Genomic DNA, 14,306 nt, shown 5'->3' with positions numbered 1-14,306 from the left:
TAACCTAACTCCCTTACTTATTCCTTTGCGCAGAACATACCTTGTAGAGCGTAATGCTCCGATGTTGACCTAAAGACAAGTGGAGTTATGTGTTTTCTCATGATTACCATATCAGTCAAAGCTATGGCAGTTAACATTTGTACATTTTTTATTTAACCTTTATTTAACTAGACAAGTCATTTAAGAACAACTTCTTATTTACAATGACGGCCTACCCCAGCCAAACCCTCCCCTAACCCGGACGACACTGGGACAATTGTGCACCGCCCTATGGGACTCCTGATCACAGCCGGTTGTGATACAGCCCGGGATCAAACCAGGGTCCGTAGTGACGCCTCTAGCACTGAGATGCAGTGCGTTAGACCACTGCGCCACTCGGGAGCCGTCTTAGCTCTCATCCGATACACCCTATTTGCTACAAAAAAAGACCTTGACAATCCTAAGCTAGCACATTTTTGAAAGACACATTTAACGCTACATAATAAGACTTCTCCCTGCCAACGCATGTGAAAATGAGACGGTGTAGCACATTGATAGATAGACAGTGATCTTCTTCTGCAGGGTCGTACACTCTGCAGTCTTTGTGATTTGTAACAAGATACGTATACATTACTCATCAAATATCTTTCTCTGTCCCTAAATTTGCTCTCTTTTAATGTCTTAGAAAGTCACGGATAAAGCATTAAATGAATAACCGTCAGTAAAATAATTAGCGGGCACGCGTAATTCAAATTGTTGGCTCTATTAAGTGCTTTCCTTGTGGATTTGTTGCTCACTCTCTCTGTTGAAGAATACTAGAAGGCTGTGGAATAGGGTGCTTTCATTTTTAATGGAATACAATTTTTTCGTCTCTGAAACAGAAATAGCACTTAGTAACAACACATAACAGCCTGCTATGAGAGCTGATGACGACTTCCTCCCTTGGAGATCTAGGATCATGTTAGATCCTCTTCTCTTCCTGTTGCAGGCTCTCTCTCTGGAAGTCTGAGTAGTTAGAGTAGACTCACTACCGGGAAGTAAAATATTAATGTTGGTACTTGTTTTTCTTGCATTGGAAGTAAGCGAATGGCTGGAGTTGCCTTGTGAGACGGTCGGGGAGGACCTTTGCCATAGTGTGTGTAAAGTAATGAGGCTCTGGAGACCAGGGGACTTGTGTGTGTACTGTAAGGCTGGTGTGGAGTAGGCATGGTAATGAATTCGGGAATCATTATATATGTTGCTTGTACAAGCAGTGCAACTCCAATAAGCACTATGTATTTAATGGCATGGCCATATTGTATTCTGAACATAAGAAGAAAGCCACAGGGAATGTTTATAATCAGATATTTTTAGGTGAACTACATGTTCCCTTTTCCTCAAGCGTTGATACAGACCATGCTCAGGTGCTTATTATCTTGAGTGTGCCTCAGTCATAATTGGCGTAGCAAGACCTGAGCTCTCCCCTCTCTATAGCGAAGCTCTGGGAGAGAACTCTCAGTCCCAGTCTTTATATAAATGCTTGATATGGTCGGTAGTTGTCTAAATGCTGGATGAAAGAGAAAGAGCGTCTGCTAAATGACTTAAATGTAAATGTAAATGTAAACAAAGACGTTGTCGACAAATGTTATGCTTTTAACCTGGCATTAACCTTTTACAGTGGGCTCTTTATTAGTAGTGCCTTTTCTCGGCTAAATCATACAATAAAATTTTTATCTACTTTTATCTATTCAAGCAGAGCTGCACCAACCTAATGCAGATATTTCTATGAATGCTTTGACAAATTCACCCGATTTGTTGAGCTGTTTGGAATCCATAAAGACAATCAATTACTCTCCTCACTCCAAAGACATAATCAGCAACTAATCGCCCTGGACGCTAATCATGATTTGCGTCGCCCATTTCCCAATAAAGTGATTAAGAATACCTATCATGCTTACTCATATGTGAAATGCCATTTTTGACTTTTTTTTTTTTTGGTTAATGGAACTGGACGTTGTTGAAAATACCTACATGTATCAAAGCGTTTTCCTGTCAAGACGCTGTGATGTGTAAATGATGGGTTCACACCTCCGTAGCGGGGATTTAGCTGGTATCGATCCCTTTACCCCCCCCCATGTTGTTTAGCATTGTAACGGCCATTGTGCTCAATGTGGAGGGATTGAGGAATCTGCTGCCTTCATAAGTGAATTATATCCTTCACTGATCACCTCTAACACCAATGATAATCTTGTAGCCTGGTGTAGAATGCAAAAGTGCAGAATGCAGGGCGCTAGTCATTAATTTTAATTGCTGCATCGTAATGATTAAGCTGCACTTTTATGCTGTTTGACTGGGTGTCTAGCAAGATGGATGGCGATGGAGGCTGTGTATTCTTGTTGAGTGGGTTCTTTTCTGCTCCGTGGTGTGCCGGCCGTCAGTGTGGTTCACTACTTAGATTAACGCTAAGCCCTTTCTTCGCTTATTGAAAAGGAATTAATCAAATGAAGGTAAAATCATCATTTTCTTTGTCAGAATCTCATCTTGTCCTAAAGGTGAATGATCTACATTAGAATGGAGTTAATGGTGGGATTCTAAGATTGTCTATCAATTGTTCTGGATCTGACTGCTTTTCATTCTGTTTTTAGGTGGAAACTGAATGGCACCGCAATCACTCCAAAATCAGTCTCACACTACAGCCTGTCTGGAGGCAACCTCCGAATCAGCCATTTGGACAAAGACCAGGATGCTGGAACATATCAGTGCCTCGCCTTCAACTCTTTTGGGACCATCGTGAGCCGAGAGGCCAGTCTAACCTTTGCATGTAAGTCACTAACTATCTTTAGTTCCCTTTCTGATCAAACTGTACTAGCCAGCAGTGTGAAAGCATGTGACATAAAAGATATGTCATTGGGACTTGTGATAGTGTCTCGTGTCCCGCCTGATAAAGCGATCAACATGAAAATGTCTCCTTGGGGAGCAGCAGTTCCCAGTGCTGTGATTCCACACTCCCCTTTCTGTCAGGGTGCATCCTAATCCTGATAGAGCTTAAACATGAATCTACACAACTCCAACGCACAAAACTAACTCTCCATCACTTTCCCCAGGCTTGGCTGTTACTCAAAATAAGTAGCAATAAATGCCTACACTACCACATACTGTTCTTATAACACATGACAGACTCTCCAAGATGTTCAGTTAAAGCATATTGAGCAAAAGTAATGTCACCGTAAGTATAAAACCGAATAGAAATCATCTTGTCTCAGCATGTGAAAAGAATCGTTATTGTAGAATAAGATTTTTTTTTTTAAATTGCGGAACTTTAGACATTATAACTGAGACGTGAGTAGAATAAGATCAAGATTGTGAATAAGATGAAGAGCCTGTGGTTTCCATTTAGCCCTTTTCCCTATAAACTACGAACTCAATACTCCCTGCTGCTTCTCCAGTTATTGGACATCCTTAAATGACGACATTGGCAGTGAAGTGAGTGATGGCTTCTTCAGATTGAATTTTGATGCCCCACGTTGGGAACAAGGCCGCTCCATCCCTCACAACGCTGTTTGTTTTGTCCCTTGGTTGAGCCCAGTCTAACCCCTGAGCAGGAACTATTCGATTTCGTAAGGGAACTCCACTGTCACTATAGGGTTAATACAGTGACAGTTTCATCAATTGCCACGGCCTGACCTTACCAGTCTTGGGTTGTTGTCACATATTAAAGCATGCATCTTCTTTATTACTCTTGGTAAAGATTCATTTACTCCGCATGATGACTGAATGGTGCGGGTGGAAGAGAATCATTTTAAGGGCAGCTGATATTATTAGAGTGTATCCTACAATTTGTTAGAGTAGAGATGAGAGATAACGTCTATGTGGCTCTCAGCTTCATGTCAACATTGTGACGACAGTACCCGATGTCTATAGCCACATGTTGTCATCCCCAATGATCAGCAATGTTTTAGAGAAGATTCTACTGTAAAAATCAGTGAAGAAAGTACTGAAACATGAAAGTAACTGTCCAGTGTTTCCCAATTACTATGACATTTGACCGATTATTAATTACAGTAAGCATGTTCCATCCATAGTTTTTATGCTCGTAAAGTCATACCGTATTAAAAAATAAATAAACGACAGCTGTGATGGAAACAGGACGTTTCGGTACAATTTTATGATGCCGACATGGTGGGATCTTTTTGTGTCGGTACAATTAATTATGCGAGAAATGGCGGTGGAACAGCCTTGATGTGCAAATATTGATCTAGTAACCATAAAATCAAAGTAAACTTGGAGTTGCGATGATATGGAGTGTGGTCCTCTCACTATGACTCAGAAACCATGCAGTTTATTAGGCTACAGATGAAATAGGGGTGGTGAAATCACAGCGAAAGCGCAAGGTGATGAGCTTGATGCTTCTTTCCAATAAATATTCTGGTGATATGATAATCGATGCTTGACTGCTGTTTGACAAATACAACTATTCTCGCTCTTTTCCCTAATAATCTCATTTTGTAGACTAGCCTATCCATACAGCCTACCTTCACTGTATCTGAGAGCTGTTGTTGGCTAGAGCACACCTGCCAAGACCAGAATAGGCACGTTTGCTACTTAACTCAACAGCTTTTGTGACAAAATGATGGGTAGAGTTGAAAATGCGATGGAACATGAAAACTTAAGCAAAAATTTACATTTTGTGTGGACTATGTCATCACGCTCTGATTTTTATCCACATTAATTCAGTTTAGTGAAACACACTACTGTTGGGAAAATGTGCCTATTTTCTTTATGCATATTTTTGAATATGCGCATGAAAATCTGTTGCCAATTGGATGGAAACCTGCTAATATGAGTGAAATATGAGTTTTTAAAAAATGAAGTATGTTAAACATGCATTTTTCTGTATTGAAATGGTGTGGGCGTACCCCAACAACAGAATGGTGTGGGCGGATAGCGGTCATTACAAATATTCATGTGAGTAGACCACTGATTGGCCAGCTCATTTTCCTCAGAGGATGGCATGATGTTATGTGAGGAAATTGGTGGATTTGACACTATTATACCTTTGGGCACAATATACTCTACATCTTATTCATCTTGTGTCGATCATTTTCCATGTGTTCATTTCTTACCTGTTTCTATGTTAACTGTATTGTGTTCTTGAACTTGAAAATGGTTTTCTGTTGATTCACATGTAATATATGAATGTCATTTTATACTGTAACTTGCGTACCACTTAATTGGTGCAGTACAGTCAGTGGCGTAGCGCAGTTTCTCGGGGCCCCCCTCAAGGTTCGAGGAAGGACCTTTGTTGTCCAACAAGTGTTTAAAGGCCATGATTGTTTCATTCTAAATATTCTAACTTCTCTTTGTTTTCTTTTATGGCACTGTTAAATTCTCCAGGGCTAATTTTGTTAGCATTTTGGCATGTTTTTCTAGATTTAGAACATAAAATAACATTTATAAAGCAAACATTATCCCTTAGGTCTAGCATAGCAAATACTTCAATGTTGCAGAACGGTGATTACAATATTTTGTCAGAAAATGGACTAAAACAAATATCTTAAGAGGGTTAGTCATCACGGAGCCACTGACAGAGTTGACAACAGATACTCAAAACAGATTTTTTTCCCTCATAAAATAAAGTTCAGTACCAACATTTGTAAAATATGGAAAACGATTCAATTGAAAATCCCCAACAAAAACATAACCATTCTGTCAGATCTTTCAGGACTCAGACAGAGTTGACGTTAGAGAAAAATCTGACAAGAGTTGATGTTTTACGGAGTTGACAAAAATTGTGTACCACTTTACTCAAGTGGTGTACACAGTAGCAATTTTGTTTTTCCTCAGTTGCTTCATAACTCTAAAACCTAATTAAATGTGACATATTTGGACCAAAATTCATACCATAGTCTATCTTAATATATCAGGCAGATGGAGTTGACAGACTATGGTTGTCACCATGGTAATTTCAATATTGTTTGTTTTAATCTAAAAGTAGATAACTTTACAGACCATGAATGGTTTTGTTGCAGAACATGTAATGAGGATATGAATAAGGGGTCCTTGTGGTATAGCTGACCCTGCCCATTCCTGATTAAGTCAACCAAATCTCTGGACACATATTTTAGGAATCAAAGTTTTGAGAGAAATATTCTTTCAAGTCACAGAGGGCTATTCCAAGAAATTACATCCTATAATATTTCAGTTAATATACATTTTTTGCCCGTTATTAAATTTTAAACCGTTTTTTGGAGAGTTTGAAATCGGGACCTTTGCTCCGGACAAGTGGCGTTTCCAGGGAAAGAGCCGACATGGAAATGAATAAAAACAAATCTTTCCCTTATGAAGTAATACAACAAAATCCAAAGCTCGTTCCACCCCGTGTGGGGGCTGCGGTGGCGTGTGCTACGTCAGTGAACCCGCTTCAGCTCAATCAAAAATACATTCTGTCCATGTGCAGATTAAATGAATGGAATATGTTATTGCTCTTAAAATGAATTCTATGGAAATATGGCTTCAATCAATACCATCTTCTACCAGAGAAGCGTAATGAAAGTTGGCTATTTAGTGTTTTAAAATATGCTCTGTGATTATTCCACTGGAGCTTGACCTTGCAAAGTTGAGATAATAAAAAAGAGACCAAGAACAATGAACATCAAAATACTTCAAGGAGATATGCGTTTCTCTGCCTTTCCTCCTGAATTGGGTTGCTTAAATTGCACAGATATTGAAAGCCTTGTCAGTAAGATCCATAGGAAATGGATCATTGTCATTACGGACGCACTGATGTTGTCTGAAGGACAAGCTCTGCTTCCTAATTCAGTAATTGAGTTCTGGGTAAAGAAAGTTAAAAAATAAATTCAAATCAACATTGAACGTGAACCTCATGCATAGTGTTTTAATCATGTTTCTTGTGTACTGTAATCTTTTTTTAAATACGTAATTGTTGCGATGAATTGACTGGCTGAACATAAAAATAGTTTAAGAATGCAAAGGATGATTAAATAAGAATATTTATTTTCTTAGGTTTTTGACAATCATTCAACCACTGTAACTCATCTTTATCTCATCCAGCTCCTTTCAACACTGTATCAATCCTTTTCCATTTTGTACAACAACTGTCATGTTTATCTCATCCAGCCCCTTTCAACACTGTATCAATCCTTTTCCATTTTGTACAACAACTGTCATGTTTATCTCATCCAGCCCCTTTCAACACTGTATCAATCCTTTTCCATTTTGTACAACAACTGTCAAGTTTATCTCATCCAGCCCCTTTCAACACTGTATCAATCCTTTTCCATTTTGTACAACAACTGTCATGTTTATCTCATCCAGCCCCTTTCAACACTGTATCAATCCTTTTCCATTTTGTACAACAACTGTCATGTTTATCTCATCCAGCCCCTTTCAACACTGTATCAATCCTTTTCCATTTTGTACAACAACTGTCAAGTTTATCTCATCCAGCCCCTTTCAACACTGTATCAATCCTTTTCCATTTTGTACAACAACTGTCATGTTTATCTCATCCAGCCCCTTTCAACACTGTATCAATCCTTTTCCATTTTGTACAACTGTCAAGTTTATCTCATCCAGCCCCTTTCAACACTGTATCAATCCTTTTCCATTTTGTACAACAACTGTCATGTTTATCTCATCCAGCCCCTTTCAACACGGTATCAATCCTTTTCCATTTTGTACAACAACTATCATATTTATTTCATTCTGGTGTTAATATTCAGAATGAATCTGATCTCTTAATATTCATGGGATGTATCATTTATTCCTCACAACTTCTTCACACCCTTAGGATATACTCACCCTGATTGATGTAATGTTCAATTTGTTTGCTCTGTGAATGCAAATCCTCTGATGTTGGAACTGTTGCTTCCTGCCTTGCTTACTTTAAACCAATGGCTAGTTTTCCATCTGCTCATTTCCATGTCTATGAACTTGAAGTGACATTGAGCACAGGGGAAGAGCTGTCTAAAATAAAAGATAATAATTCATAGTAGTTTATTACATTTGTAAAGTGCTTTTCATTATACAAGAATAATCTCAAAGTGCATAATAATGGCACTTTGTTGGACTTTCTTATCAGAAATATCTAGGAATATCTTAAACCAACTGCATCTGCTTACTTGTCAGTGATTTGTCAGTCATGTTTGGATATATTTTTTGGTCTACTAGTAATACCCGATGGTATGGTCTGAATTTCAGTATTGACAACAATCAGCACTCTGCTTCCTACACTATTAGAGGAAAAAGGTGCTATCTAGAACCTTAAATGGTTCTTCGGCTGTCCCCATAGGGAAACCTTTTGAAGAACCCTTTTTGGTTCCAGGTAGAACCCGTTTGGGTTCCATGTAGAACCCTTTCTACCGAGGGTTCTACATGAAACCCCAAAAGGTTCTACATAGAACCAAAAAGGGCTCTGCCTGGAACCAAAACAGGTTATCCTATGGGGACAGCCGAAGAACCCTTTTGGAACCATTTTTTCTAAGAGTGCAAAGTGTAAAGTTTCAATAGGTATATATTCTTCAGTTGGAAAAAGTTATGTTCCTCTAGATATTCTACTGGGCCGTCAAGGTTACCCCCATGAGAGTGGCAGTGCTCCAAATAATTTGGCGTTACCCTTCCCTCTCGGAACTTTTGATGGATGATGGTGCTGCCGGTGAGGAGTAGGTCCTGTCTGCTGGCTGAGGCATGGCTAACTGATGAATAGAGGGCCAGTCTCTCACTCAATACCATCTGGCCTTGATAAGTATTTCTATTGATTCATTATCAGTGATTATGTAAAAGATGTACACCATAATTCATACTGATGAATAGCTTGTATATCCAATGTGTCTGAGTCACAGAGTTCAGTTGTTACGTGGAAACTATTTCAAAGGCCATGCTTTGAATGTGATACATTGTGAAACAGTGTATTCAAGTTTGTCTATAGTGTTAGACTGAAAACTGACCAATCATTTGTTGGCAATGGAAATGGAAATGTGGGTCCGGATTAAAAGTATGTTTAGTACAGACACTTTTATATACACTACCTGTAAAAAGTTTTAAAACACCTACACATTCAAGGGTTTTTATTTTTACTATTTTCTACATTGTAGAATAATGGTGAAGACATCAAAACTATAAATAACACATATGGAATCATGTAGTAACCAAAGAAGTGTTAAATAACTCAAAAGACTTATATTTGAAATGATTGAAATAGCCACCCTTTGCCTTGATGACAGCTTTGCACACTATTGGCATTCTCTCAACCAGCTTGATGAGGTAGTCAAATGGAATGCATTTTAAGCAGCAGATGTGTCTTCTTAAAAGTTAATTTCCTCCTTAATGCGTTTCAGCCAATCAGTTGTGTTGTGACAAGGTAGGGGGGTATACAGAAGATAGCCCTATTTGGTAAAAGTCCATATTATGGCAAGAACAGCTCAAATAAGCAAAGAGAAACAACAGTCCATCATTACTTTAAGACATGAAGGTCAGTCAATATGGGACATTTTAAGAACTTTGAACGTTTCTTCAAGTGCAGTAACAAAAACCATCAAGCGCTATGATGAAACTGGCTCTCATGAGGACTGCCACAGGAATGGAAGACCCTGAGTTACCTCTTCTGCAGGGGATAAGTTCATTAGAGTTACCAGCCTCAGAAATTGCAGCCCAAATAAATGCTTCACAGAGTTCAAGTAACAGACACATCTCAACATCAACTGTTCAGAGGAGACTGTGTGAATCAAGCTTTCATGGTTGAATTTCTGCAAAGAAACCACTACTAAAGGACACCAATAAGAAGAAGAGACTTGCTTCGGCCAAGAAACACGAGCAATGGACATTAGACCTGTGAAAATCTGTCCTTAAGTCTGGAGTCCAAATTGTAGATTTTTGGTTCCAACCGCCATGTCTTTGTGAGATGAGTTGTGGCTGAACGGATCTCTGCATGTGTATTTCCCACCGTGAATCATGGAGGAGGATGTGCTATGGTGTGGGGGTGCTTTGCTGGTGACACTTAAAAAAAAATTCAAGGCACACTTAACCAGCATGGTTACCACAGCATTCTGCAGCGATACGCCATCCCATCTGGTTTGAGCTTAGTGGGACTATCATTTGTTTTCGACAGGACAATGACGCAAAACACACCTCGAGGCTGTGCAAGGGCTATTTCACCAAGAATGATGGATTGAGTGATGGATTGCTGCATATGATGACCTTGCCTCCACAATCTCCCAACCTCAACCAAATTGAGATGGTTTGGGATGAGTCGGGCCACAGAGTAAAGGAAAAGCAGCCAACAAGTGCTCAGCATAATATGTGGGAACTCCTTCAAGACTGTTGGAAAAGAATTCCAGGTGAAGCTGGTTGAGAGAATGCCAAGAGTGTGCAAAGCTGTCATCAAGGCAAAGGGTGGCTATTTGAAGAATCTCAAATACCAAATATATTTTGATTTGTTTAACACTTTTTTGGTTAGTAAATGATTCCGTATGTGTTATTTCATAGTTCGATGTCTTCACTATTATTCTACAATGTAGAAAAAAGTAAAATAAAGAAAAACCTTGAATGAGTAGGTGTTCTAAAACTTTTGACGGGTAGTGTATATTTTGCCAGAAAACGATCCGTAGTTGTTTTTAGTTTACATTCATAGAGCGTGTATGTATTTCTCTCACAGAACATGTGCAATTGCAGATTTGCTGTTTTTATTTCCCTTTTTTTCCTCTGGGCTCTAGATTTTTACGAACCCTGTTCATCCAGAGATTTGAGAATCCTAGATTTACTGAACATGGTGTGAAAATCCCAGTAAGTCACAAGAGCAGACCACAAGCCCTGGAGGATATACAGTACATGAATCCCTCATTTAAGCGTGAATAATTCCGAAACATTACTCTCCAGCTGTTGTGATAATGTGTATAGAGAGAGCACAGTAAGCTGAGTTAATGAAGGGTAAATATCTACCAGCTATTTCAACTTTTTCCTTAATAGAATGCAGGTACTGTATCTGTACAGCACTGTATGCAGTTGCATCAGATACCATGTACATTTCTCCACCTCGTGGCTTTGAATGCTTCTTCTTTGATAAGAACAAAATGAAAAGAAACATCAGTCATTAACTGCACATTTGAACCTACTCTATGATGCAATGTCAAATCCAGTTAACCCAGGTGCAGTAAGTTAAGCGTGCAAAGATGAGTCGAACTTTCAATCCCCTGCAAATCCTCCGGGGTCTGTTTCTGAGTTCAGCGGAAAGGGAAGGATGCGGAAAAACCATCAAACGCCTCCCCAGGATCTCGACCATCAAGGAGACCCAGCTATAGCCCCTACACAGCCTGCTGTGAGGAGAAAGAATACCTCACTCTATACCTCAAATAGAGATACTGTGGCCAACGTGTCTTAAAAAGATCAAAATTGCTTTCCCGAACTGAAGGGGTAGAGAAGACTAGCAACAACAGATATAGTACTATGGTCCATGTCAAACATAAACAGATCATCATCAACACAATGTCATATCTGATAGCAACACATCTACTTCCAAAGATCAAGTCGTGATGACAAAACATATTTAAATATGTGGTTTATGGTGTGCGATAGGTACTAGAGTAGAACATCATTGAAATCGACCCTCAGTCCCTTTAGCTCTGCCCTCATCACGGTAGTAAATCGTACCTCCAGGAGTTGGTGGCGTAATGAATCCCATTGTTCCACTTGGACAGCCTTGTTGAAGTATGATAAGTCGTCCTGGCATTTAGAATGCTCATATAGCTGGGATGTGATCATCAGGTTCATCTGGATCATTGTATGTAATGTCATCCCACCCTTAAAATAATGGATGCTAATTGGATAAGGAGTCACATTCAAACTGTGATTTATTGTAGTTAGCTCGTTCCATTATGGACATAGACCTACGTTATTGTAGTGCTAGTGTCTTCTGTTTTTTCCACTCTCGTGTGTATGTTTAGATCGAACCGAAAGACGTAACTAGTCTTGATACTACAAAGCCATTTTTTTCTCACTTGATTTGTATTTATTTATATATTTCCTTTAGTATTTCTCAAAAGAAATCATGGCGAAGAGTAGTTCAATGCCAACATATACAAGGCCTGTTATTTTTGTTGCGACTGATGTGAATTATTTGAAATGTCCCTTGAAGGCTGACGGCATGCTTTCTTTGGAACAAAAAGAGCACGAGCACAGCTGTGTGCCTAGAGGAGCATGCATTTGGTCAAGTCCCTCCCCAGCACTGGCCGCTCCGACTCTGCAGAGGCTCCTCTTAAGACATGGCCTGTATCATACTGTATTAAGGATTTCTGCTTGTCTCTTCAGGCCCTTTTTGCAACAATGGTTTGTTTGCTCTGTTTTGTCTTTCAGGACAGGAGGGGGCACAGTGTGTGTGTGTGTGTGTGTGTGTGTGTGTGTGTGTGTGTGTGTGTGTGTGTGTGTGTGTGTGTGTGTGTGTTTTATCAGGATGATCAAAAAATGGCCTCCTGCACTTGCAGTGAAGTGGTCCCAGTACTGTTTCTTTTTACTGCGATGGCTTTTATCTCGATCCCAAATAATGCCCAAAAAGATACTTTGTTAAATTAATTCAGCACCTTAGATGTCCAATGCTTTTGTCCACTTTGTTCCCTTAGACTCTCTATTTCCTAGGCTCTCTGTGGCTTTTATCTAGCACCCCATCCTGTGTTGAGATGAAAGAGGGCGGCAGTGCCACTCCAAACCTTTTGTTACCAATCCCCCGGTAGCAAGATTGGACCAATATAGACACAGAATTACCTCCGTGGGCCCACATGCACGGGACATCGGCATACATTCATTAAATTTGTGTTTTGATAGAGAAAAGTCAAGCAGTCTAGACTTCCCAAATGGAGAGTTCACTTGCAGACAATTAAGCCCAGTCAGTCCAGAGATCACATTCTCTTTTACCAGTAATACTGTCTATAGTTGAAATGTAGAAACACTTTGAACTGCCATAGCATTTGAAACAGTTTTTGATGTTGTAGAATATGTTCAGAATAGAATGTATTCAACCGAAATTATTCCAAAATGGGATAAACGTTGTCCGGAATTTCTACCAGTGTGCAGTTTAATGGTCTACCAGTTTAATGGTATGGTATCAACAAAATGCATTTATCTTTTTGCATTGAGAAAGAAAATATGAGATTCATTCATTCCTTTTTTTTTTCATCAGTTCAATTGCGGAGGTAGGTGCATATAATTGACTCCAAATTGCCAAATCTCATATTAATCTGTGAAAAGTTGCAAGGAATATATTTTCTTAATAGAGCTTAAGAGTCTCAAATAGCTATTAGCAAAAGTGTGTTCTTGTATGGGTTCAGAGGAGATTTATGTTTTAAGAAATAATTACAGCCTGCCTCCTAATAGACTTGTCCCATAGTCAGTATGACATATATTAGCTGACCTTATAGTCCTCTTCATAAATCAGTGAGCCCAGTAATTTTACATTTAAATCTTCTCCTGGAGCAGAACTAATCAGCAATATAGTTTCAAAGCAGGTTGGGTTGGTTGCAGAGAGAGACGCTCAAGACTTTTCCATTGAGTCGCCCTGGAAAGAGAGCTTTCATTCCTGCATCGCTGCTCGAGGTCACATGACAATATGGAGCATGTTACAGAGCAAGGTTAATTAAGGTTAATTAATCCAATTTGAACAACAGGTGCTCTTAAATCTGCGATATCACCCGTTATCAAATAAATGTCTCGCCGTTCCCTGTGGTAGAAAGATACAGTATGAATGTCCTTCTTATCGCTGTCTGTGTCCCCGACGGTCAAATTCTTTCTAACTTGGCCCAGTTTTGTGGAGACAGGTTTCACTTGTAGTAAATTACCACTGGTTAAATTCATACTGTCCCCACTTTAAACAGTGTCAATACAAATAAACTAAATGGAACATTCAGTAGTGTTCGGGGAATATCAAAGGGAGGAAAATCAGGGGAATTTGTCCACAAGCTCGACTGCTGCTGTTTTGTCTTTGTGCGATATCTACAGCATCGGTCTGTGCAGCTTTTTCCCCCAAACACACTTTTGCGTAACTGCCCCTTTCATGTCTGTGGTAGGTATGGCATTATTCCAAATCGAATCACTGCTCACAGCCTCTTGAAAGGAATTGAGAAGTTCCCGATCGCAGTTCCCATATTTATCCAGGTCCCACCCGAGACGCTCTGCACACTCATCCATGAAGACTGCTCTTTTTGCTTTCTGAATTCCCTTTACCCAGATCCGCCGGGCAACAATGGCGAGGGAAGTTGCAGGAGTCTGTTGCGGCCTGTTATTGTTTCCCGTCAATTGTCAAACATAAATTAGTTTCAATAAAAAGGTAATTTTAGTTTCTAAGC

At 39.5% G+C, this 14,306-nt stretch overlaps 1 protein-coding gene across 3 annotated transcripts in view; it reads left to right on the top strand.

The window, feature by feature from the left end:
* LOC115136960 (contactin-4-like) overlaps positions 1 to 14,306 on the top strand; it is a 165,910-nt gene that overhangs the window by 46,737 nt on the left and 104,867 nt on the right. For all 3 annotated transcript variants that reach the window (XM_029672915.2, XM_029672896.2, XM_029672906.2), the window contains exon 4: positions 2,604 to 2,779. In XM_029672915.2, coding sequence (XP_029528775.1) covers positions 2,604 to 2,779 — 176 coding nt within the window. The remainder of the gene's footprint in view (positions 1 to 2,603; positions 2,780 to 14,306) is intronic.

This window comes from Oncorhynchus nerka, linkage group LG2, assembly GCF_034236695.1.
Source record: "Oncorhynchus nerka isolate Pitt River linkage group LG2, Oner_Uvic_2.0, whole genome shotgun sequence".
Taxonomy (NCBI): Eukaryota; Metazoa; Chordata; class Actinopteri; order Salmoniformes; family Salmonidae; genus Oncorhynchus; species Oncorhynchus nerka.
This window is presented reverse-complemented; position numbering and strand designations above follow the sequence as displayed.